Source organism: Apteryx mantelli, chromosome 2 (assembly GCF_036417845.1).
Source record: "Apteryx mantelli isolate bAptMan1 chromosome 2, bAptMan1.hap1, whole genome shotgun sequence".
NCBI lineage: Eukaryota > Metazoa > Chordata > Aves > Apterygiformes > Apterygidae > Apteryx > Apteryx mantelli.
Window position 1 is genome coordinate 90,290,632 of NC_089979.1, and position 27,724 is coordinate 90,318,355.

General features: G+C 37.0%; 1 protein-coding gene across 1 annotated transcript in view; it reads left to right on the forward strand.

Annotated features, from left to right (window-relative positions):
* CTNND2 (catenin delta 2) overlaps positions 1-27,724 on the forward strand; it is a 723,110-nt gene that overhangs the window by 355,541 nt on the left and 339,845 nt on the right. The window contains exons 4-5 of the mRNA XM_067291004.1: positions 24,842-24,876; positions 25,296-25,412. Coding sequence (XP_067147105.1) covers positions 24,842-24,876; positions 25,296-25,412 — 152 coding nt within the window. The remainder of the gene's footprint in view (positions 1-24,841; positions 24,877-25,295; positions 25,413-27,724) is intronic.

Below are 27,724 nucleotides of genomic sequence, written 5' to 3' on the forward strand. Positions count from 1 at the left end.
TCATCAGTTTAATTTGTATTTTTCTGCACTTTTTTCTCCAGTCCTTTCAATGATCCCTTTTGAATTTGATTTCTGTAAGCAATATATATATATCAAGAATATTTCTCAGTCTTCTACTGAAATAGAATTTTCTCTACTATTTCTTATTCTCTTTTTTACATCCAAGGTGTATATATTAGCTCTTCTTGTCACAGCATATCACACTCAACTAGCTAGATGTTTAACCACAACCTCTAAAGCCTTCTGTCACTGCTTTTCCAAGATATATTCTCTGCTCTGTAGGTGAAACCAGAATTCCTTATTTTTTAATGAACTATTCTGCATTTGGCTGTAATAAAATACATTTTTACCTATGGAAGTAATCGCAATCAAACTTTGTACTTGTTCTCCTCATTTCTAAAAATTTTGCCAACTCCACTCATATGCAAGCTTTTTAAAGTGATTATAATGCTTAGTTACAGCTCATCAGTAAAAAAATTGTTTGCTGGCTATACCAAATCCCACTACCAGTGTCCCAATTTCCTGCTGAAAATGTCAGCCATTTTGCTACATGTGCTTTGATTCTGCCCAGTCCTACTTTTTAACTAAAAATACTAAATCAAATGGCTTTATGGAAACCATATCTGTGGTCACTTTTTAAAGAATGAAGCTTTATATCTAAGGAGGTAATCAAATTAGTCTGATAATGCCTATTCTCAGTAAAATCTTGCTGACTGACATTCAGGACCAGCTCTACCTTGGTTATGCAAACCCATCAATAGTTCTAGCAAATGGAAGAATAAAAACTGTAAATTTTTTTCTACTCAATTTGATCTGTCTACTTAGTATGAGGTTGGCACAGACATCTTAGACTGCTGCTGTTTCTCCTGGGTCTGTATCACTTCACAATAGACTTTCACCCTCAACAGCTGTTAATCAGGCATGATTTATTTCAGAATTTATGAATGATTTTTTTTTTTTTTTGCCAGGATTTGCTAAAGCAATTTGCAGTTTGAACTGAGAAATGATCTAATAGCTAGGCTAGAACTCACTTATGCGAACAGAGTATGTGAACAGAGTATGTGAACTTACATAGTCTAAAGTGTGCTGTGATGAGGCAGGGAAAAACTCGGAATACATTGCTGAGTTGTGCCAACAGCTTGTGCTTCATTTTAGATTGTATTTATAAATAGATAAAACATGAGTTGGTAGGTAATTTTTTGTTGAGATTATATTTAGCAAAATATAGAACATTAGGTAAGTCTGCAGTCATTATGTGTATAATTCTTAAATGTCTTATTCGGATACAGCTTTAAATATAAGGTGATAATTAGCCTGCATAGTTTAAATTTCCTTGTGAATCTTAGTATTTTGTAAGTATAAATACATGAAATAGTAACCTTGAGCTTCCCTGAAATTCATTGAATCAGTAGGGATTTTTAAGCAGCATTTGAAATCAAGGGCAAATAAACCAATATTTGAATTACTTTAACTGCCCTGCACATGCTATGGCATTGTAAGATTTCTGCATTGTCTATCCATTCTAAATAATTCATCATTCTTTTTATAAGATCCTGGAATAAATTAACCTGTTAATTGAATAAAGGTTTTCCTGTATTAAATTTTTCTGTTTCCATTAAAAAATCCAATCTTCTCTTTTTCATTATTCAAGCTATTAAATAGTTTGGAGTGTATAATATATTAGATTGTCACATTTTGAATCAGAGCAGTCTCAAGATTGCTTTTCAGCTGAGATAGAAATGCTTCTGTAGCTTGTAGTATGCCCCCAGGAGCACATGATGTTTGAAATGTTGGTGACAGTATCCTCTTCTGAGGGGAAAGGAGACTGACCTCTTTTTTTTTGACAACCAAAGGTAGTAGTAGGAGTCCACGCTTTCTACAATGAACTTGACAAGGGGACACAACACTATGTTCAGCAGTTCCTACAACCTGTAATATTATTCACTGGCTGACTGAATTAGACTCAGCTAAGGAACAATTGTAAAGGGGTCACAGATATAAGCAGGCTTTCCTTACTTGACAGCCCTGTTCAAGAGTTCAGCTAAGGAGAAGGAGATAAGAGCCATATGGCTTGTATTACCACACTGTATAAAATCAAGGGATGAGAGGGAACAGGGCCTGCTTTCAGAGGCTGCTGATGGGGCACCTCATCCTCCAGAACAGTAAATACAAAGACTTGCATATTTTTGCCAACTCTGACAAGTGAGATTGTATTAGACATTGACAGGAACGGTTGTTGCATAACAATAACATAATAACGCACCACAATTCTATAAATAAATAAATAAAGACAGCACCTTTTTGTTTTCTTTTTCCATGGAAATTCTTTCTTCCAGCATTGAAATAAACAGTATCACAATTTTGCCGGTTTAACAGGATAAGGCAACATACTATGTGAAATATGTGAATATGTCTATGTGAAATTGTCTAAAATATCTAAGGAACAGGGATCACTTAGATAATGCTAGTGTCAATGTTATTGCTCTAGTAAAAATTCAATGTGAAAATTAAGCTATTTGTATATACATATAGTTAGCATTGGCAGGAACTGTACATACAACCACTTTTATTTTTCATTGTGAATGTGCTAATAAGGTAAGGAAAATACAGCATCTCAGCACCCTGAAGTACTGAATGGTGTTTAGCCTGATTAAGTTCTATGGTACTAACAATGAATAACTTAAAAATATATAATATTCAGAGATACGAGCAGGGGAAAATGGGCTCTTCATCTGAACAATATTGCTTCTACCCTTCAGTATGTGCTTACTATTAACTATTCAACAAATGGCCTTTTGCCTCTATAAAAAGGAATATAGTTCATTTCAAATGTCAATTTTCTGACTTTTGTGAACAGAGCATATAGTGATCATATACCTCACCATTTCTCTGCCTTAAGGAGATACTGGCCAACACTAGCAGAGCTTGGCTTTTCCGCTTCAAAATTCTGATTCATACAGAGTATGGCTCATTACTTCTTCTAGTAGTTTAATTTTTCAAGCCTATAGAAGAGTTCAAGATTCCAACCCTCTTTCTTCTGAAACATTTAATTCCAATATCAATTCTTAGTTTAATCTTTTAAACTAGGAGGTTACATCCAAGGAGAGACAGGAATTCTTTGGAGAAAATAAAATGTGAATGCTTCATTTAATAAATATATTACATATATTTGCAATTGGAACTTAAGAAACACTAGATGATAGTAAATAATGGTGTCCACAAATATTTTCTTAACTTTTTCCTTCAGAAGTTTCCTTCAAGCCATGCATATGTATTCTCAATCTAATTATGCAGTTCCATTTTTTTTATCCAAAATTCTCTTTGGTCCCCTCATAATAATTATGCTGTAAAATCCCTTCAAATATACAAAAAGAACCCAATATAATAACATTTCAGTAACCAAGTGTAATATTTATTATCTATAGATCTCTGCAGAAAAAGCCATTTTTGTGTCAAGTTATCACTAGAGACACTTATTTCATCCTTGTGGGGTTTTTTTTTGCAATATTTCTAAAATCCAGGTAGGGTCTTCCTCTGGATTTCCAAAGAGCATGAGAACTGAAGTGTGAGACTTTTCACCACCTTTTGCTGGTGGAATCAATAAGTGATATACCTTATTAATTGCTCAATGATTGCCTAGATCATAACTGCACATTAATGTGCAGTTATATATGCAATGATGGAATGATATGACAATCTTTTACAACCAAGAGCTTACTATTTGCATCTTCAGTAGCTTTATCCTGACTTGGTGATAGATACCTCTTCTACCAGCAATATTTATTATGTACCACTTTGATTTTACCCTTTGTTATTTGATTTGGCTACAAAAACTGGAAATTTTCATATGTAGTATTTGCTCTAATTGCCTCTGATTTATTCTAAATACAGCACAAATATACAAAAACTAGAAATATTTAACTTTGCTTTTATGTGTTCAGGTGCTATTTGGTAGGCTTGCTTATTTTCAAGAACATTTTCTAGGTTGTCTTGTAACAAAGCCCAGAGAACGTCTCCAGGCCTGTCTTGTGCTGAACTAAGCGGTTAACAAAGGTAGCCTTTTTGTTCATTATTGTCAGTGGAGAAATTGAACTAAAACTATCCACTTGCTTCTTACCCACTCACTTCTCATCCAAAGAACAGCTAGAGGAGAAGGCAGTCTTTCCAATTTGGATTCCAATTTAGACAATAAAATGAGATCCTTATAATATCATCTGCCTGTGCCCTGCTGAGTACAGTAAAATAGCAGAGATATAAAAAGATCGTGTAGTTTTTGAGAGGGTGTAATCATAGTAGGTATTTATTCAGTTCTGAGATTTAGAACTGAATAATGGAATATTTTGACTGTTTTAAGTAATAAGTACATTTGTCTCATAGCTGTAAATTTTTGATTTTCTGTATTGATACAGTTCAGGTACAAATATACTATTTAGAAGCATCTTCTACTCTGGCAAGAAGGGAGTGATGGTGCCACACTGTCATGAAAGAAAAGCTTTCTAATGGAACAAAGTGTCAGTGATTATTTTAACTTAAACTAACATTTTCAGAAAACTTCAACAATGTTTTTGTTTTCTGTGTATAACTCATTTGAACAGATTATTTTTTAATTCATCATAAAAATCTATAAATAGTTTGCTGTTCAGGGATTAGAATCATCATTTTTTTATTTTTCAGAGTAGAAGGTGAAGCCCATCTGTCTATTAATTTTTTCCCCAAGTTCCAACTTTAATTATTCTGCAGTATCATGCAGCTTCTTGCTTTAAGCGTTCCACTTGTATAAAATACTGTATTTTTGACACATCTTAAAGATATGGAACAATCCCTTTTCCCAACTCAGTCTGGCCTGAATGTTAACCTATGACTCATGGCTTAAATGTTGTTCTTGCTTGGCCAAGTTGCATCCTTAGTTTAAAAAAGAGCCTTCCTTAACCTTTTTTTTTTTTTTGGTAGGTCTCACCTTAAATATTTGCTGAATGCAGTTAGCACAAAATTGACATTTATCATAAGCCTATTCTTGAAATATAAGATTTACTGAGCAATTTAGATGTGGGAGGAACTCAGCTTTCATCCTAGATGCATGATGTTCTGAAAATAGAAATGGTATTTCCGATGCTTGCTTTTGATCCAGCTAAGTTGATATATGCTGGCACGGTTTTTGGGAGCTGCAAAGGTTTCTTCCTTCCAGGATGTCTTCTTAGTTTGAAATCATATCCCCATTTTTTCCAGCTGACCATTAGATGCTGGGGCAATCAGTATTTTTGAGTTCTGAAACTCGAAAAAATCTAATTTCCAGGACAGTGTGTGTTTGTTTGGGTTCTTTTCTAAGGTTTGCTTGGTTTTTTTTTGCAAATGTGGACCTCACTTTCTGTGTTCTGAATGATGTGTCTATGTTGTCTTCCAATGTTTTTAATTTGAAAACAAGTAAGACAAAGTCTCCTTGATTAGGTCTCTGATTGTGATAGTAAACAGTAAGGGAGCAGGCAGGAGAAATGGGCCTTTATTATGGAAAAATGTGGTAGCTAAGATGGAAAATAAGAAAACACTTTTTAAAAAATTGTGTAGTTTGGCATAAATAAGAACATAAACTCAGCTAAGAGTACCTTAGCAACAGATTAATAAAATACATATTTACATAATTGAATGTATATTTGTTAATAATGATAATTGTTAATAACAATTTATTAATACTGGTAATAATATTATTTAACAAGATATACAATTCTATTTATAGAGAAATTAGAGCCTTACTTCAGACAGGCTTAGAAGAATAACTCATGAAATTCTTTCTTTGCATGCCAGCTCAGTATTTGATCAAAATGAAGCCATATGCTATTAAGCAGAGTGCCATCTTCTGCCGGTGACATCTCTGTATTCTAATGGCAAGTGTGATTTTGTGCATTTAACTCCTTATGGTGTATAGCTAAATTCACATGTTGGTGGGGACAAATAACACTTCAGCTAGCAAAGGGAAAACGTAATATATGAAATTTGCAGAATACCAGAATGAGTAATTGGGAACCTTGCTACTTCTTCACTGCATGCTGGGGAAGCAAGAACTGAACCAGGCTCAGGCTTGATACTTGAGGTCCACTATACTGTCACAGATAATCCATTAGGATAAGTTTAGTTATGACACCAGAACCTTTTATCTGCACTTCAGCCTTTAGTTTCATTGCCTCCAATGGAGAGCTTCAGTGCTGAAATTTGCAGAAGGGAGAAGACATTCTTGACATCTAATTTTTAGGTTTAGAGTCTGTACTGTGCCTAATAGGAAGCCAGTTAGGTCATATCAGCTTTTCCACAATAGCTGCAGTGATTAAATCCTGAGTGTAAAGTTCATACTCGCTCTGTTGGAAATGCATTGAATTAAGTGTAAAACAGGCTCAGAAAAGCATTTGCAATAGTATCAAGTGTTGCAGTTTGAATACAAAAGATCAGATACTCCTGAAAGCAAAATATTGGTAATCAGACCATGAAAATGCCACTTTTAAAGAAGTGTGACATGCTTTGCTTCTTTCTCCCCTGTTTCTAGCCACATGGTCTCTCTGATTACCTTGCTGCATGTCAGGTACTAACAGTCCTTAATGGCCCTGAGCAGCCTCACCTGGGGCCTCCACAAACACCTGCTGCCCATGAGCCCAGGGGTTCCATTTCAGCTCAGCCTGGGGCCCTCTATTCTGCTTGAGCTGTTTTGTAGGTGTGTCTGTCTTCAGTTCTGTCTCTGGCCTTGTCTCCTGCTTAGACTATGGACCTCTGCTGTAGGTAGTTTGTCTCTGGTCCTGTCTCTTGCATGGACTTTGGAGCATGTTGTAACCTGTTTCTGGCCCTGTTTCCTGCTGCTCATGACTGGACTCCCTGGATGGACCCTGGACTTGGTTCATCACCTTGCCTTATCTAGGGCTGTTGCTGGAGCTGGTTAGGAGCACCCTTTTCTGCCCTACCAACTCAGGGGCTGGTTGGGAGGGCACAGCCTTGGGATGCTCACCCATAGCTCAGAGTTCCTCAGCCCACATGGACCAGCCTGGTTCTTGCTGTTCCCTGGTGCTCAGCAGCCCTCATTGGTCAGCTGGGGCTAAATACTGCCACTGAGAAGCTATCACGCTTTTTCTCCTGGGCTGATGGGTGGGTACAGGGGCCTCTCTGCTTCTCTGACAGTGAGTTGTTAGATCTGCCTCTCATAGCCCACATTAGGAGAGTATCAAAATAGGATCTTGTCCTTAGTTCTGCCTTTGTTTGACTCAGACTTGTTTCTTTGTATAGTGGGCGTATGTACGACTTGAACTAGTCACAAAGTTCCACATATTTCCACAAAATGCTGTCAGTGAGGCCCTGCAATGAAGCCATATCATAATTAATTCCTTCAGAAATGTGGTGACTCTGCCCATAGAAGACAGAGGTGGCTAGATGGCAAGTAATAGCATGTGCTATTGCTTGTTACAAGAGATCTTTCTGACAAGAGAGAGATCTTTCTTTTGAAAGATATTTGCATAATGTACGATTTGCTTTTATTCAGGTACAACAATTAAAGACACAGGTCCATCTAATTTACACTGTAGTGAAGCAATGTGGAATCTAAAACTGAAAACTGAGGGGGTTCCTGTCAGAAGCAGGTAAGATGCAAAATCTGGTATGGGCAGTTGGAGATATGGAGAGACAACTGTGCATCCGGGACAGGTATAATCCACATTGTGATAGGGGATGGCTTTTTACAGACTCATTTTTGAAATGGTCAGTGCTTTCATAAAAAAGAGCAGATGCTGTGAATTCAGTCATGTACACGGATTGGCTTGAGCTCTGTGGAAAAAAATGAAATCTGCAAATAGACCAGTGTATGGTCAGCAGCCCCTGTAAAGTTGAGTTTCCTACACAAAAATTTCCTACACAAAAAAACTGTGTCAGGTGCCCAGTAGCAATTGGAAAGACTGACAAGGAATGATTTTTATATCTTCTCTTACAGAAATATTAGGTTATTCTTTGCTCTAATATAAACTTACAAAAGGCTTGAAGGAAAAAGGGGAAGAAGGCTATTTACTGTCAGATAGCCTTGCACTTCAGATAATGCACATTCATTCTTTGCAGGCTGTTCTTATGCTGCTATGAGAAGAGTTACCCTCTCTGTCACGTGTGTACTTTGTGACAGAGCTTTAACGAGTGAATTGCAGTGAAGGTAGGCTTGTCCTCCCATTTTAGGTGCTTTTTCAGATGATGCCATGTGTGTGTTGTCCTCTGCTGACGATGAAATTGAAGTAATCTTTTCCTTTCAAATACAGCACTGAAAACATAGCTCTGCCGTGGGAAGACGGTATCATAGGATGCTTTTTCTTCTGTTTCAGTGATTCTAGATCATATTTTCACAGTTTGGAAATAAAAATATGGGCTATGTTTCCCTTCTCTCTTACCCATCTCAAATGCAGCATAGCAACTTCAAACTGGGTTTTAAATGTAACCTGGCTTCTTACACATAACTGTCTTGGTTAGCAGGATACAAGTGATAATACTGAGAACACTGTACAAGCCAGCTGTTTTTCCAAGTTGTGTTGGCTCTAAGTTTTACAGGAGTAAAATTTATGTGACTAATGTAAGTACTGACATACTCAAACATATCAGCTTCATGTATTTGGAATCATCTCTTGAGAAATCAACATTTTTTAATGTCATGTTTTAAGTGCAACCACACTGGCATAGTTAATCAACATTCTTCAGCTCCTACTGATCTGGATAAAATCTGAGCTGCTTCGGTAAAATAAAAAAATCCAGACATAGTTTGAGCTAAATATATTTATTCACTGGATAAATACTGCTTGGGATTCCAGTGTGCTGAGTCCAGTCACAAGTTCCATTACTGCCTTTATTTTTTTTTCTGAAAGGATTAAAAAAAAAAAAAAGGCAAAAGATGGGAGAAGAGGTAGTTAAAAAAAAAAAAAAAAAAAACTCAAAGGTCGACCTAAACGTTTTCAGAGAGGTGCTGCTTCTACTACCGAGGCAGTTACCAGCTCAACTGCCGTTCTGTCAGAATGTTTAGGTTGGGGGGGGGGGAGGGGAATAAACCGTGCAGTCGAGCCAGCAGCTGTACAAACTCCACCTGTTTTAGGAGCCTTTTCCTCACGTAGACCCAGCAGGAAAACACGAAGGGCGCGTTTGCTGCTGGCCCGTCTGTCCTGGCCTCGCCCTGACAACGCGCTCGCCACGCGGGGTGTGGGTGCCGCCCCCCCTCCCTCGCGCCCTGTGTGAGCGCAGACCTTGTCACAACGTGCCGCCTTGGAGTGGCGGCGACCGGCTCAGACCGCCTACCCCGGCCTCCCCTGTGCCAGCGCCTGCGCAGGTGCCGTTTGTTCTATATCTCAATTCTTCTAACTGCTTCTTCTAATAGAAGGCCCAGATTGTAGCTGATATTAATCTTGAAGAGATGGGGTTTTTTTCCCCTCGTAATATGGAAGCCCTAAGGATGTTTTGGTCTCATGGTGGCTGCAGAAGACTGTTTTGTCCTTGTTCTTCAGATTTAATCTCTTGATGGTGAAAATGATGACTTGAAAAAAAATAGAACTGGAAATGTTTATCTGGTATTAGTGTGCATTGTCCCACTTCAACTTCACATGCGGTTTGTCTGCTAATATTTGATTTTTAGCTGTAAGTCTTTATAAATAGCTACAAGTTACTAACATCGTGATAATTAAAAGGTTAACTTTGGTGAAAAAGTGTGTTAGGGAATCACTTGAATATGTTTATAGTTGCCATGTTCTGTTTTAGTCTCTTAAATTTATATATAAATATTAGATCTAACATAAAGACCTGGACATAGCACTGAACGCCCTCCCCCCTACCCGCCACCACACGCATGCACACATGAAGAGGCAATTTCTCCAATTAAGGCTGGAGGCATTTATTTTCCTTAGAGCCTGGAATCTGGAAGTAATATTAAGTATTTGTCACCTTGGAGGATGAAAATATGCTGCAGTGTGCAGGTAGAACATGTGCTTATGAAACAAATACCTACATTTCTAATATGGATTTGTGGCTATTCTTCCCCTGCTGCCCTAAGCTTTTTTCTTTCTCAGTTGCAGATGTTTCCATGCTGAAAGAAAAATTAATGAACCTATTGGACGAATTACTGTTTTAACTGACTGTTTTATGAATGTAGCGGTAATCATAGTGAGCCTTCATTTCCTCATATGTCTCTCCATTTGTCTAGCTCTACTATTGACAGTATGTTTTGAAGTGGTTTGTTAAAGACTTATTTATGAGTAATAGAAACTGTACTGCTATTATAAGTTCTATTTTATAGATTACCATAAAGTATTTTCAGAGCTCCCGTTATTTTTTCAGAAACTGGTTCCAAATCTGTTTCCTCTTAGAAAAGGTATTTGTTCAAGGAGAAGAAAGACAATTTTCAGTCTTAGTATCCTGAAAAAATTGAATCCAAGTCATAGTAAAATGAGGCTGGAAGTAAGCTAAGGAGCAATAAGTTCAGTCATATGGGGTAGCAGAAGACTGCTTTAATACATTTTGGATACTGATCTTGCCTCATCTTAAAAAGGATCAATTTTGTCTGTGGAAAAGTTTATTCCAGGATCAACCACAAGACTGATAAAGATTATTCAGAGTAAATCTGAGTCAATTGCCTACAGTTCAGCTTCACTTTAGCACTTCTAGATGTCTCTTGTCTAGCCATTTTTATGCCCACTGTACAAATCTTGTATTATTTCCTTTTTTTTTTTAAGCTAAGAACTGAGTTATGCCATCTGATAATGGGTTATATGCCCAGAATTCCAGATATATTAGATCTCCATTTCTCTTTGCTACCTTCCCAGAGAAAGTTACCATTTCATCTGCTGTATGATACCTTAATAAAGTTGTGTGCATTTAATTTTTTTTCCTGTTGACCATTACAGTTCTCATTATTAGCCGGAATTTTTAACCTTTTGAGGTCAGTCTAGACCTGCCTTGTGGTTGTTCTGATCTCTTCTCCCTTTCTTAAATAGGTACAATACTTAGTAATGTCTGGAGAGAAAGTGCCATCCCTAGCTTGACAGATTTAATAAACACTGTTACTAATTTCAATTTGGAACTGGAGATTATACGGTTCATAGGATTTAGAGCATTCTGAATTCAATGAGTTCTCCTTACTGCTATCAATCTGTAGAACATTATTCTTACTGAAAACAGACCGAATACAATTTCTGGCTCTATCTAGATCATTTTTTATTCCTGTCTCAACTGCACAGTGATGCAGTGTTTCATTAATTCTAAGGTTGAAAAACTTTACTGTATTTTGAAATATTTTGCCCACATATTGAAACTATATATTGAAATACTTAATATTTTATAAATTTGAAATTTATAAAATAATATTTTGAAATGTTTGAAACTATATATAAAAACTATATATTGAAATATTTTACTATCGTTTTAATTCCTTGTACAAGGTTGAATTTGCTTTACTGCTGGTAGTTCTTAAAGATTTTCATTAGTGGGTCCTTTCACATTTTCTTCATAGACTTCCCACTTACTCATTATATTCTTGGAAGTGGAAAAACATTAAGATCTGGGCACAATTTTTAACACTTGGAAGATGGAAATGACTCCCAGACTGTTTTAGTTGACCCTGCTTTGAGCAGGGGATTGAACTAGATAATTGGGAGTAACAGTGTGTCTCTGCTTTCAACAATGACTGTCCTCAAGCTAACTTTCAAATCCTATTCTTCTTCAGCATGCTATGAAATACGCTGCTTTTTTAACTGCTTTTAACTATTAACTTTAGCATTTATATACCCTGAGGAGTTAATTTTGTCAAGTACAGAACAGATCTTACGTGATTCATGTGATCAGTCTCTTCTGTTTTCATATTAGCTGTATTTTGCTAGCTCTTTGACTGGGCTATTTCCAAGATGCACTGAGCAAGTAGAAGAATGTAAATGTCTCAGTTTTAAGGGCAGATCTTAAACATAAGTATTTAAAGAGCAAGAACTTGTAGTCACAGTGAAATGATAAAATAATCCAATGGAGAAACCCCCAAAATTTCATGTAGCATAATTAGAGAAAAGAAAATTAAAGTACATGCAAAGCCAGCAACTTTTATGTATATACAATATTTATGATGAAACATGATTAGGATGGGCATGAAAGGAAAATAATAACTTAGTGGCACTCACCCATAGTAAAACCTAACTGGTCTCTGGATATGCCAGTTTTGAGGAAGAAAGAATTGCAATGAATTATTTTGAACAAGTGACAGTTAGAAATCCTAAAGAGGGTCTTGCACAGATGGCTAAGAACTTTGTTTTCCTATGATTCAGGAACCCCTTATCAAAATGAAAACCTTTTTAAAAACTCAGACATGATTCTGTATCTGCCAAGGTAAAGCTGAGGTGGTTCTTGAGGTGTGTGTTTCATTTCCTCTGTCTGCTTTTTCAGCAGAGGAAATTTGTGCTTTAATTTAACCTAATAGAGTTTAACTTTTTTTTTCTTTTTTTCTGCACAATTATGCAGACTTTCCAGAAAGTACTGTATGGCCTGTGGAGCAGAACGAAGAGCAGTGCCCCATCTTAACATTTCAAAGAATTACAACCTTCCTAATTCCAGATGCTTTGAGGGCTCTGAAAGGTAGAATTTGGTTTGTTTCAAATGAGCTATCTCAACAGTTAAATTCTGCTATTGAGGGGTGCTAAAATTTGACCTCAGTGCTATCATGAGTGATAGAGTAAGCAGGTCCCTTAAATTTTTACAAGTGATGAAAACTTAAAACTTACAAGCATACTGGATTTTTTACTGAATACAACCTGAGAACCTCTAATATGTCAGGTCGTGTGTCTAGTGTGCTAGGGCCAGATTTGTCTGAAAAGTTTGTGGTCATTATGCATAAGTAACTTTCGCTGCTGATGCAATTTACATAGAAGCAAAAGAAAAAGGAAAAATCAAACCTCTTGTGCACCATGAATTTCACACTTACGAAAATTTATGGAGAGAAAGATGGTCTTTTCAGCAGCATAAGGGAAGAGTGGTATGGAAGTGAGGGGTATGCTTTTATTTTTCATGAATATTAGTCTGATTGCCCAAAACAGAAGGAGCAAGAGGGCTGAAGTAGAACAAGGTTTAAGAAACAAATCTGCCACCTGTTTAGTTGTAGCAAAGCCAACTGCATGTAATAGGTGCAGACAAGAAATTTGTTACTTGTTTTGATATGGAAACACAGCAATAGGTTGTGGAAAATCCAAATGGAAGAAAGAAATGGTGAATAGAACTTCCAACATTGGTCAAGCATTTATCTTTTGATTTGATCTGATTTTTCAGTCAAACTCTTATCAGTAGTGAAGCCCTTACTGCTTTACCTGTCTGCCTGACAGATCTTAAAAATACAAATCAGTGCACACAGTATCAGGAAATCACATCACCACAATTCTCTTGCAAAACTTTATCTCAATTTTGAAATGTGTAGATTATGTACATATACCAAGATGAAAAGATTCACTACTTAACTATATTGTGAAACTGCATGTTCTGGACATAAGGTATATTTAAGTAGAAAAGTGGTAGTACAAGTTTTCATCCTTGTCACTACAAAACAAAAAGTTGCAAAGAAATGTTTTTCTTGTCAGCTAACTATTTTACAATTTCTTATATTGAAGTATTCTGCTAGGAGTAAAGCTGATTCAAAATATTTTTGTCCCAGTATTACTGGTATGATACCTGAATGATCATTTTCTTCAGCTTCTGCAAGGATATCCTTTTACTCTTTAGGAATATTCTCTTTAATATGTACATACAGCATTGTAATAAAAGAAAGTATGTATTTCTTGCATCTGGCTTACCAAATGTCTGACTTAAGAGCCCAGTTTTACATGCGTAGTGTCTCCTGTGTTTTATTTCTTTAGTCTGTGGTAGGCAAGCAATAACTGAACAAATATTATTTTCTAAGGGAACTGATTCTTCTTTTCCCCTCTGAGCCTTAATGGAAAAAAGAGCTAGAATAAAAAGACTGTGCATTTGCAGAGCGAAACTCTAGATCTGTCTGAAGGTTACTTTTTTTTTTTTTTTTGTCAGCTTGCATGAATATAGTTTTTGTCATTTTCAGTAATGAATGTGTGATTAAAGGTTATCTATATAGCCAAATAGCTGTTATTACCATGTGCCATTTTAGTTAGTTGGGTAATTTGTCAACTCTGTATGCAAACAGACAGTTTACAAATAAGAATTTTCACTGCCTTAGTTAGAAACGTAGATCAATAGCAATTGTCTGGGGGTTGATTTATTTGCTCAACACCCACCTAACAGGGCAAATTACCTTTTACATTCATCCAACAGCTTAGATTAGAAAGTTGTTTTCTGCTGTGGCCACTGAAATGTAAATATTTAAGACTCTTCTTTTCTTGCATGTGTGATTCTTGGTGCTGCCTACTTCTAGAATAATTGAGTTTCACCACTGTTCAGTGTCTTTGGTGGTATGAGTTATTAACTTATGCAATTGTGTACATATTGCACCATGTAACAAGCATCAAGTTGCCAGGGTGACAGAGTAAAGATTATTTAAAATTGAGAGCTGGAGGGACCATCCTGGGATGTAGTCCAGTTCCTTGGAGTTGAAATTAACATCAGCTCTCCCTACTAAACTTACAGAGCATCATTATAGAAAAAGTAGGGTTTCCCCCCCACACACACCCCTCAGATTGGACAGCTGTTCATTTGATATCTTAGCACCTTTTTATTAATTTCCAGTTAAAATTTCAATGACCAGTTTGAACCTATCTGTTTTTCTGTGATCTGTGTGCTTTCTCTAATTATTTTTTCCTCCTGTTTTTTACCCTTGCTACATTTATAAAGGCCAGTTGTGCTCCCTTCTGAGTCTTTAGTTGTCCCACCTAAGCTTACCAAACAGTCCTAACTTTATCTATTATCAGTTTTGGTTTTCTTTCTTAAAGAACCAGAGTTGCCTGAACAAACTCTGAATAGCAGAATATTCAGGCAGTCTCCCTAATGCCTTGTTAAAATGTTGTATCAAGGACAAGGCCCGTAGCAACTAGCTTTGAAGTTAGCCCAGCTTTAAGCAAGGCTTGGACCAAATGACCTTGAAGGTCATTCCTATCAAAATTATTCTGTGATTCTCTCTCCTTCATCTCAACAGGACATAATTTGCTCAACACATGAACTTTTTCGTTTAATGGACTTGTCAAACTGTTTACTTAAATTGTCCTAATGTTAGTATCAACAAAGTCTTCCTGCTCCCTGCAGAATCTTCTCCAGCTTCAAGTCAATGTTTCGTGTCCATATATCTGGCAGAGAATACGGAAATGACAGATAACAAATAAGGTGGAGATGACTAACATGAAGTTTGTTCAGTCCCAAAATTTAGACCAGATATTAACACTGAAAGTATTTCTTGTTAGTTACAAGGGACTTCCAGCCACTGTGCTAGCACTGTAAGAGTTTGCTCCTCACCCAAAGAATTGTTAACAGGCATAAGTTGTGGGAAAGGGAATAGCACATCAGCAAAAAGAAGAAACATCCTGTCTCTGTTTTCTTCTGGGGTAGGCGATGAGGAAAGGAAAGGAAATTAGGGAGTTCTTTAGATGGAAAGAGGAGAAGGAAGAGAGCCTGGAGGGGTAAGTGTCTTGGAAGACTGTGAGGAAGGAGCTGAGTGAAGCTGATGAGGAGAGGCTGTAGGGGAGAGGAACTGGGAAGGACTGTGGCATGCAATTTCTTACAATGACAGACTGTTTTTGTGCTTGAAGTTCCCTGGGTGAAACTAGGTTCTTTCTGCAAGGTAGAAGCTGTCTGGCTTCTGTCGTCATCCTTTCCCTAAGGAAGTGCTGAACACAAAATGGATCTTCCTTCAAAGGCTAGAGAAGATCGCTTTCTTATTAGTTATCAAGGACAATACAGAACAAATATTGCGCTTGAAATAGTTATTAGAAAGTGTGGTCAAACTTAAAAAAATAATTTACCTAAAGCAGATGTTCAACATGAGGCCCTTGACTTAGACTGCATATGAAGGATTGTGTCTTGTGCAGAATGGATATTCTGTGTAATTTGTAATGAGAAGAAGAGAAGTTTCACCTTTTGGTCACTCATACATTGCTAGTGGGGTGTTAACCTGCTCTAGCAGTTAGTTATCCCAGGAAGTAATACTGCTGTATCCTCATGCACCTCTGTTGTTTCCTCAAAGGGGCTTTATTTGTATTGGATTGTATTTCTTTAGAAACTTATTTACTGGTATCAAAATGCAGCTCAAAAAAGTTGCTGAAAAAGTGTGTTGTAATGCCTATTTTTAGGTGACTCTCTTCATACCTCTTATGGTTTGGTTGGAGTTCCTTCAGTGCTTAGGGAATACATGGAGAATTACATGCCTCAGAAGGGAATTGATTTCAATTCATTGAGTATTTCTCCCTAATGTCAAAATATTGGGCAGGATGTTGAAGGTACTTTATATGAAATTCTGAGAAAAGCAGTGTATTCAGTCTTGTATCTGGACCTTCAGTACCTTATTCTTCTCTGCTGGGAAACTGTCTTTCCCCATGTGGGTTTTACTGCCTAGTACCTTCTTTTGAAGCCCTCTTTCAAAACTTGGTGCAAAGAGAGCATTGCTATGGTGGCCTCTTTTATAATGCAGTTCCTTAACTAGAATACCCTATTCTTTTCTGTACAGGACTGAGGATTCAGTAGGAAAAACAGAATAGTCTAGTGGTTACAGTTAAATGAGATACTTCTTTGTATTTCTTCAAGTGGAAAAAACAGAATCCTGCATGAGTGCTCAAATAACTGAACTACTGGAGTAAGAGTGAGGAGAGAAAGCAGGAAGTAGACCTTGTTCCTTCTTCCAGCGGTGTTTTTTTTTTTTCTTTCTTCCAAAGCATGGCAACTATTACCATATTTTGTGTGGAATGCTGTCCATTAGGCACACTTGAAGAATGTAATTTTATGGGTACTGATAGGCTGAGTTGTGATTAGGTGCCAAATTGCTCAGTTGCTGGAAGGCAGTGATAATTCTACCCATCCAGCATTGCATTTCTCAAATCTACAATTTCTGATGTATTCTTGAGCACTGACGTTCATCCCGAATCTTATTTTAGATGCTAGCTTGGACAAAACCCAAGTATGACCTTTGGGGTGGAATAAATATGATAGTAAAACACTATCGAAATTGATACGCTGTGGAGACACAGTAAAATTTTAAGTGTACTCCTGTTCAGATAGTTCAGTTTTGAAAGTGAGCTCCATTTCCAAATAAAAATAGCTGTTGATGTGAACAGGAAGAACTAACGTTATTACCTTACCAGAAATCCTGCCCTAAGCCAATCCCTTCTCTTTGTGGACTGCCGCCCTTTTCCCTAATTAACTAAAAATGGGAAATTACAAAATGAAATTATTTGATTTTAGCTTCTCTGAATAAGAACATGAGAATGGTTGTATTGATTCAGAATTAGGGTCTATGCAGCCCAGTATCCTGTTTTCTGTAGAGGCCGTAAACAGACACCTAACAAATAATAAGGCAATATAATGCTTGCTTCTCTCTATTGCTTACAAGTTTAAAGTTAAGTGTAACAAGTGTTCACATGTGTTCTCCATGTTATTTCCCTTTGAACAGCAGAGATTCAGAGCTCCTGCTGTGAAAGGATTCTCTGTCTTCATTGTGACACAAGTAACTATCTGCAAAACTAAAACTAAAGGAAACTGGATGGCTTTGCAAGCTAGGTAGCAAGTGTTTTGTTTCTAGATGGCTAAGTCCAATCCAAAACTTTAGTAGCTGATGTGGGAGGGAGGTATGTGAAATGAATTCAGCAACTTACAAATCTAAAAAAATAAATTGCATAATTTAAAATCTGGTTGACCATCTCAGGGATGAGGGTAAAAACTAAGGGGAAATAGACTATATCCATTAAGTAGTGGTCTTTTCTGCCTGCTTTGCAAGAAATAAGCAGCACATTGTGTTGAATGCAAGAAGGCTGCTGCTGGCTTTTGGTGCATGCTGCATACGTAAATCAGAAGAACCATTTCCAGTGTTCTTAGCAGCGCAGTACAGTGAACTTAAATCACATTTAAATAAGAAGAAATACAACAATTATTATTAAGCATGATCATTATGGGAAATGTGGGTATAAACAGGACTGAATAATGTATGGAGCAGTTAAAAATAGCTTTTAAAGGAAAGGATGTCTGCATACTTCTGCAAGTGTTAAATGTAGGGGAAAGCACTGATCACCAGACCTTTCTGAAAATTTTGTTGCGAATATTTCCCTGCATCATTGGTAAGAAGTAAAAAAACATTTGTATCAGAGCTGCAAGGTTCTGCACCAGGAGTACTGCTCTTGATTTTGTAAAATCTAAGGAACAGCAATAATTGGTCTGGGGGAAAAAAAAACACACTAGACAACTCTCTTTCCCCTTAGGAATTTGTAGTCAAAGAAAACTTCATTAACTGTCAGTCCCTTAAAAAAAATGTTGTTTTTTGTTTTGTGCTTTTTTGTTTGTTTGTTTTGTGTGAAATAAAGGCAGTGAGCCCTTTCTAATAAAGGTGGGAAATAACCACTGGGAGTGTTTTCTAGCATCTAAAGCTAGAAAGAATTCTGGAGCAATTTAAAAAAGTCGGTGATCAGTAAGATACTGGTAGACTTGGGTGTTTGGTTTGGGGACATGGAGGGGTTGTTTTGCTTTCGTTTGTTTTCTACAGTTTCTAAGATCTTTCTAGGTGTCTGGGGTAGGTTTGTTGGAACATCAAAAGGACTTCTTGATACCATAGCTGAGTTGATACCATAGCTGAGTAATAGCATTTTGTTCAATATTTAAGAGGTTACTGTGTCACAGCTGTAGAGGTGGCTATTGCAGTCAGAGATTTTCACTTAATTTTAAGTTGTGGAACAAAAAATTGTGCATGCTGGATATGGCCTTTTCTACGGTAATTGACTGAGAGATTGGCAGCTTTTCCTGGGTTTATTTCATGTCAAATCTGTTCTTAACTCTTTTTTTTCCAGACAGTTGGTACTAAAGATTATTTAATATTTTGCAGATAGCCTAAAGTGTACTGCTGATTTGGGAGCTGTTTCTCCTTTCTTTTGAGGGAATATTAGTGTTTCTCAACTGTGGAAGAATGGTTAAGTGAAAAGGGGCATGATCTCTTAGAAGTGAGCAATCCTGTCTTCACAATAGAGGGAGGATCCCACGGCTATGTGAACTGTCCTTGAACATTCCTAGACCATTACAGAAGGGGAAGACAAGTAGTGGTAAACAAGTCAAGGAGGGGGCTGACAAGCCCCTCCACGTGAACAGCAACCTTGCACCAATCGTGTATTCGCTTTAGGCGCGTGAACAGAGACTGTAAACCAATCATACAGCTATTGCTAGTGCATGCTTATTGCTTGTCTATATATACTCTGTGTAAGCTCTAATAAAGGGAGAACGACCATACTCATATTGAGACTCCGTCGTTACTCCGGGTCCGCCTCCCACTCTGACACTCAACCTCCTTGCTTTCTGTGAAATGCCTCTGAATCTTTTTTTCTTCCACCTTCCACAAATTGAGAACATCCAGAATAGCAATTTAAAAATCAGTGAGACAGTATCTGCCTGTAATTATATACAGCTATGTTTGGGTGGCTCCATTGCAGAATTAATTGAAAAGACTGTGTGCTGATACAGCTCCTTGTAAAATTCCTTTCATAGCCACTGTCTGATAGCGTTAAATATAATTTCATGAATTGTTTTAGAAAACAATAAAATCTTTTTGTGTAGTAGACAGCAATAGCACTCAAAAACTGAATGCAGTAAGTTATAACAGGCACATTTATTTTGCTGTTACTAATCACAGCATGTTTAAGTAGGTTTCTTCATTCTTCTTACTACACAATGTACAGGCATGCAAACACTTCCTGGATAATTAAAGGGATACAAAAGGGCAGGTTTGTCCTTCAAGCCTATATGCAACTCTGTGATAAATTAAGAGGCATGCTACAAAGAATGTCTTAGGGAAGACCTACCCTCCCTCCTTACCAGCAAGAATTAAGCTTCCTTGCTAGTCTTCTTTCAGGCCCTAAGGCCCATGACTTGAATAACCAAATTGTATGCCCTAATATGCATGTGCACTGACATATTTTGGTGCACAGGCTGAGAAAAATTAATTTCCATAAACTGGATAATACATAGCATGTTAGAAAAATACAGGTACGTCTTACACTGGACCTCTCAGAAGATATCAAGAAAATTGTTCTGAAGGGAGTCCAGTCTTACATTAGTGTATAGAAATAAAAAACAGCTATACCGCTGCAAATACTGTTGCAAACATACAGCATGCAAAATGTGTGTGTTGGGGGTGAGGGCTTGACGTAAGCTGCCTTTGTCCTGCTGTTGTCCCTGCTGCCAAGGCCCTGGACACGTTCCCCCTTCTAGGAGTTTAGCTGGCTGAGTGCAAGGGCAGCGTCTTTGCTGATGAGGGCTGCTTTCTTTTAAAAGTGAATTTTTGGATGCTTGTACAGGCCTTATGGCTCTGTCATCTAAGGATGAATGTCTCAGGCAGTTTTTCTTCTGCCGTGATGCTCATCAGTATTCCTCACCTCTCATGAGTGTTCTGATTACTTTCATAGAAAGAGAGTTTTTGAGTGTAGTCTTGGAAAGGGGTATTTTGAGGTCAATTTGAGTGTTCACTTGTAAGCAATCAAAACTGCTTTTGATTCCCTTAAGTTGTGGACAGAGGTGTTTGGTCATATGTAATTCACGTTATTCGGAAACTTCTGCTACTGGCCGTTGGCAGACAATTTAGTAGTCTACACAAAACCCTCTTGCTTGTGAGCTAGTTTGCCAGTTACTGTGTTCCCATTGAGTTCTTCTTACAGAGGACTCCCTCTTCTTTTTTATCTTTACTTGAGATGCAGGAAGAAAAATAATTAAGGCTTCCAAAAGCCCAATTTGTTGTTTGTATATAGACATACTGTAGTTCAGACTGTAATTGTGTCTCCACACCTAAAAAGAAATAAAGTTGATGTAGATATATTTTTAGTAATATTCGGACAGCCTTTGCTGATAATAGAAATTTGGTGTTTCTGCAACGCTGTGCTTCTGATCTTTCCACAGTATACAGATACAGGTAGAGTTCCCCAAGTACTCTATTTGTCTAATATTCCCCAAAATGAACAGAATGCTATGCTCATTTTCCTTCCGTCCTCTTAGAATGTAGGGTCAAATATAAACTCTCATCCACTGATGAAGGTTTCTTGCTCTTTGGTGTTTTTATTACATGTGTGCAGAAATGGGAACATATGAGTGCAGCTGAAACCAAGATGACCATTCTGTGGTGAATTTGCTCATACTTGCCATAGGAGGTACAACTTTTACTGGGATATTTCCATTTGTAGGTGGATAATAATGATACAGTTTTAGGAACAGTGTAGCACATACTTACAGAAGGAGTGTTCATCGATGAACATTCAGAACTAAACTCATCACAGTCTCTAGTCTTCTTGTTTATTTTAACATTATCTTCTCATTCTTAAGGTTCTTTTGCTTCCCTGGGAAGCAGAAGACTTATTTCTTGAATAAATCCTATTTTCCAATGACAGTGGAAATATAGATGAATCAAAGTTCTTGTATAGTTGAACAGTGACACAGGATTCTTCACATCATGCTAATGTGATTAAGTGGAATGATTGTCTTACTTGTAATAGAACATTTGAAGTAGGTGTATGATTAAATGACTATCAATGAGAGAAGAATACAGCAAACAAATTATAATTATTCTGTTTTGAGTAAAGGGGGGTAATGATTATACATATCTGCCTGAGTTCTCAGCTCATTAATACTTTATAATAATATTTTCTTATACTATACTAATGTAATTCTGATTAAAACCTCCCCCTCCCCCTTCCCCTCTCTGTTCTTCCCCCTTTCCTCCTCAAACTCTGTTTGGTGCAGTTTTGTGTAATTCAGAACTTCTCAATGAAGAATCTATTATCCTCAGCTTCCTCAATTTAGAGGAAGAGTAGAGTTTACAAACTTACACAATAAGGCATAGGAACATGCAGAAAAGTTGTTGATAATGAACTTTAAACATTTTCTTTCTTTTTCTTTAGAAAAAAATACCAAGTTGAAAGCTATATTTTGCTGAACATTCTGAAAAATTAATGAAGGGGAAGTATTTCCTAGTTGCGTTTTTCATGTATTTGATGTCAGTGTACAGTCAATTGCACTGTGCTCTTGTAAAGCTGGAAAAGCACCCAAAAAAAGCCACAAAAAAGCACTTGTACTCACTCAAGCAGATTAGTCACACTTGTGAGACAGTTTGAAGGCTCCTTGCATAGACATGTTTGGTTGCGTGAGTCGGGAATCCTTTCAGGGCAAGAGCAGGAACGGTTCCTTAAAAAAAAAAAAATCAAGAAAAGTGGGGGGGCAGGGGGAAGCATGTTCAAATTTAAACCATGTCAAATCCTGATCAGATTTTTCTAGGGAAACTTGTTATGTGTTTGTCTGCAAGACTGAGACTTGGTTTGTAACCAAGAAATAGTCTTGTAATATGCAACTACATCAGACTGTTTGAAAGCTAAAGAGCACAAATTTAACGAGGAAAAACAGAACTCTTTTCCTAACAGAACATACTGATATCCTTGTAGGAGCAAATACACTTTTAATATGTTGAATCAAAAGGTTCTATTAGGATGAAAAATTTTGGTAAATCTGTTACCTTAACTATAAAAGTTACAGTATTTTTTAGAAGAGAGTTAAAGTATTTGTAGAAGGGAGCTTGACTAAAACTGGAAAAGCCAAAACTTATTACAGCCCTTCTTTACACCTTCCAATTTTAGATTTGTCAGGTGAATATATTAAAATGTTTGTGGAAATCAGACTAGTGATATAAGTGATCACTACTAATCAGACCCTAGTGATTCATTTAACAGTATCTGTACTATGTCAATAATCTGCTTATTACTTATTGTATGAATTTAGTGCTTAAAAAGGGCTAAACTGGAATTCCTCAAAATGATGGTTTGCTGTTCATGCACAAACTTGAGTTTCCTTTCTCACTGATTTGGATGAGATGACACAGTCTTTACATCAGCGTGCTCTTGCCAGAAAGATTTAATAACGCATTTTGCCAGCAAAAATGTCACCTGAGATATTAAATTTTGTGGTATCCAGGAGTCTGGACACTGGAAGTGGGACTGTATAGTGGGAAGTAATATATTACTTACTATGGATGACCCTAATTTCAGAAAGGAAGAATGCTTTCAATTCCCAATGTGTGAGTTGGAGCTGCAATTGTTTAGTGCTTTTGAAAATCAGGCACAAGGAATTTCAAATTGGAAAAATCAGTACTTCAAAAATAGCCACTCTCCCTAGTCACCGTTCTCTATGGCTACATTTGAACAGGTAATTTAAATAAAAGTCATTTCTTCCAGTTTAGCACTTTGCCATTATTATCTGCCGAAGGACTCTGTCTATGTGTATCTTAAATATTACTAACTTTGATAGACTTGAATGCAAGCATTTTAGCTGAGTGTTTCATTGAAGGGCTAGCTTCTTAATCCATGAAATCCCACTACAGTGAGTCAGTCTCAACCACAGATGGTAGATACGTATAGATGTCTGGAAATTAGTGATGATCTACAGATCTGAATTTATCAGAGTAAAACTTTTGATGCCAGCTAGAAATTTGAAGATGTGCTTTTAAAACTATTTATATGTAAATTAGGCAATTATCCAATTTTTTGTAACTATTAGATCTGATTAATAATTAACCCAAGTTCTTTTCCTATAAAAAGAGACCTCCAAAAAGAACCTTCTCATTTCATTTACATTGTTCTTGTTCACAGAACATAGATATTAGGAGCTATACTCACATATTTGTAACTGATCCAGCATCCTTTGGGAACAGGGAAAACAATTCAAGATGTAAAATCCACTTGCTCATTAAAAAGAGCATTTCAGAAAGAAATAAATTTACAGTTTGAACAGTTAAAAATATTTTTCTTTTTTTAACTGATAGGTGTGACAGATGGCTTTGTTCTCCCCTATAAATACCTTGTAAAAGGTACAGAAAAATGTTTTAATCATGACTATAATAATCATTTCACTGTTATCAAAAGAATGATTATTGCTAAGTAGCTTCAATCCTTTCTGTATTCTTGGCATGGGAGAAAGATGTATATTGAAGGGTAAGCAGATTATGCCTTGGAGGAAAGTGTACTCATTGCCTAATTGAATATATCCTTCATTTTATTTACTGTAGAAAAAAATTACCTAACCCATCCTCATATGTACATCCTCCTTATTTTAAAATTAAGACCTCCCATTGTTTAAATGTTTGTCCATGGAAACGCAAACACATTTAAATTTACTGTCTTATGTAGGCCAATTGAATTAACTTTGCTGTACATTTGAATAATATAAAAATGCACATAATGTTCAGTAGAACCAGAAGTCATACAGGTAGTTTCTTGTAGGAATCACATGTAACTCTTCACTTGAGAAAGTAATTTATGGCTTTCTCCAAAAAAATAAAATAAAATAGATAGAGCAATAGAAAGATCAAAAAAAAGCAGCAAGGTAAGATGTTAACATTTTTGTCTGTGAAACAGCCTAATTTGTATATCAAGGCTAAGAGGGCAGTTTCTATATGTATGCTTTATATATTTAATATATACATATATATGCTTTATATATTTAAGAAAGGAAGATGCATTCCCCCCTGATGAATGAATGCTGTGCAAGTCATCCATGAAAAAAAAAAGTAAAATAACACTTGATATATTTTAAATGTGTTTTTAACATGCTTAAGTCAGTTCCATCAGAATAGATTTAGATCTGGATATTGGTGGTGCTCTACTGAATGGTTTCACAAAAAAAATTAACAATTTTTTTTTCTTTACAGTTCAACAGAAGAGCAGTTTCACTGGCAAACACAAGGTAATGTACTTTTCATTATAGTATGACATATCTTATTTTCCAGATTGATCATATTCCCTAAAAGAGATGGGGGGAAGACAATATGTTATGCAGTGGTTTTTTTGTTGATAGAGTGTGATAACACTATGAAAAACTAACAAAAATCAGCAAAAGCTGCTAGGCTTGGCAAATATAACACCTAGAATATTGTAGAGTTTTCAGAGGGGGGTACTGCTACACATGTCTATAACTGTTTTAAAGATTAGACCTGAATTTTCTCAATACAAGGCCAGGCATAATTTCCCTGTTTCTGTATGGTCAGCTTTCTTTTGAATATGTGATCCTGCTGTGTTACCCATTCCTTCATTAGCTGTGAATGTTTAGTCACATGTAACTGTTTTGCCTTTCTCTTATTTTTTGTGTTGTTAATCTTATTACAGATGGCCAGAAGGACATAGAAGATGAACTTACCACTGGTCTGGAGCTGGTGGACTCCTGTATTAGATCACTGCAGGAATCAGGGATACTTGATCCCCAGGACTATTCTGCCAGTGAAAGTAAGTTGCTAGAAATGTGCTTTTTAGAACCCAGAAGTATTTATAATGTTTCATGCTTTAAAATTGAATGCTTTTTTAAATGTTTTTGTTGATTATTTTCTCATATTGACAGAAGACAATGTAGTTTTGGGTAGGAAGCTTACCTCCCTACCTTTGCAAGTTAATTCCTGCCTTTTTTCTAATGGAGTGAATCTCACTGGAAGTTTGTGAACAAAAGAATTGTGAATTAGATAAAAGAATTTTTATTTAAGTAATATATACTGTAATTGCAGTAGAGCTGTGCTATACTACAAGGTCACAAGACTTCAGTGTCACCACTACAAAAGTAACTGTCAGTCAGCACTCTTAGAGTATGCAAAAGTAATAAAATGAAATATAGTGTGGTAGTGTAATTCTGAGGTCACTTTTTAACTGCTGAGCACAAGGTGGCTGGTACTCCATAAGACAAAAAATTTCAAATGGTTACACAGACAGAAATAGGTGAACTTTTTAAAGGTGATGCTGAGAATGCCAGCTATAACAAGAAAGCTGGAGTCTTTTACCAAAGGTTTGTTCACTGGGGATTTAGCAGCCACCCTGTTTGCAGAAGTGTGCAGTGAGTGGGTAGATCCTCTGCTAGTACCAGCGGCTGTGGAAGGGAATCATGGCTAACCCATAGCACAAACGAAGGAGAGAGATGTATCTGGAGAGCAGATTTCTACAAATGCATGTGCTCATGAGTCACATACAGTGAGACAGTTTTCCAATGGGCTAATGGGTTGGTTAAGAGATGCAGCACTAGATTATGAAAAAGCAGGATGATTCCCTATTTCCTTTTAATCAGTTTCCTATCCAAATACTCTGTTCCCCTCTGCCACTGTACATTCCCATGCTTTCACTTCACTCTTACTGCTGCTTCTGACATTATCTTGGCTTTTTTGTTTTCTCTAGTGTTCCTCTATATGTCTTCCCTCTGCTCTCTTGAGAGATTTCATTTTTGTCTCTTGAGAGATCTCATTTTTGTCTTTTCAATCCTGTGCTGCCCAGCACCTGGTGACTGAGTCATGTCTTTCAAGATGGCTGCCCAAGTTCAAAACAAAGGGGACGGTCTCCCCTTCCTTTGGGAAGGGTAATGCAATGTGACAGCCATCTTCTGCAAAGCATCACCAGTGATGGCGAATCATCACCCTGAAATGTGGCCATCATTTCAGGTGAAAGCAAGGCGTTGCAAGGTTGAATGTGGAAGGCTAATTTGTCAGAATTTTTTTAAAATGTTTTCTACAAGATTTGCAGCAAAATCCACTGTTGACAGTCCTGGGAGATTAGAAATTTTTCACTTTTTAGGTACATGAGATCTGGGCCAACAATGTCACTAACAGTCTTGAAAAGATGTTGCTTGATCTGAACACAGTCTTCCATTGGTAAAACACGATGCAACAATGTAAGCCCTTACAAACTGCCCTCATTTTTTCTCTTACATTTTTTTTCCTCATTTGAAAGTAAGAAGAAACAGATTAAATGACTAGGATGATAAGAATTGCCTTCATACTGGGATTGCACAGAAAGATGAGTCTGGGTAGGTGGTGATAGGGGAGCTTGGGGAAGAAAAAGGGAGGCTATCTTGGATGCGAATCTGGCAGAAGCTGCCTAGATAAGGAGACTGAAACTGAGGAAAAAATATTAGGGAAAGATGAGGGCAGTAGATGGAGAGAAAGTCTGAGTATGTGAAAAACTCAGTACTAAAACAAACTTCAGGGGAGTATCCTAGGAAGATAACATGCAAATAGGCATTTGGGTGGGAAGGGGAATAAGGAGTGTGGGCAAATGGGAAGCAACAATGGAGAAGAGGAGAAAGAGATGGATTTTGTGGGGAAGCAGAAGGAGAGGAGCTGAGATTCATTGAAGTGGGTGGCCAGAGAGTTGAAAGCCAAGTTTGCTTCATTGGATGGTTTGTTCATGGGATCAGGAGATAGGTGGAAAGAGAGTGAACAAACAGGTGATGAGAATGACAGTCAGTGGAGGAGGTAAGAGTTATGGACAGGACAAAAACTGTCTCTAAGAAACATTAAGTTTGGAGGGAAGAGGCAGTTCACAAGGGAGCAGACTTCCCCACAGAGCTGCAAACTTGACTCTTTGCCATTTCATTATCAGCAAATATTTGTGAAGCCTTTTGTCAGAGGGCCTCATACTTCTCTCTTCCAGGCCCACCCTGGTAATGAAACTAGGTTGCTACTTGCTATTCATCTTTTTAATTAAGAAACAGATATATATGGTAAAGGTAAAGGTTGCAGCTCTGCTAATCACTCCTAATTGTAATTAGGATGTCATATACT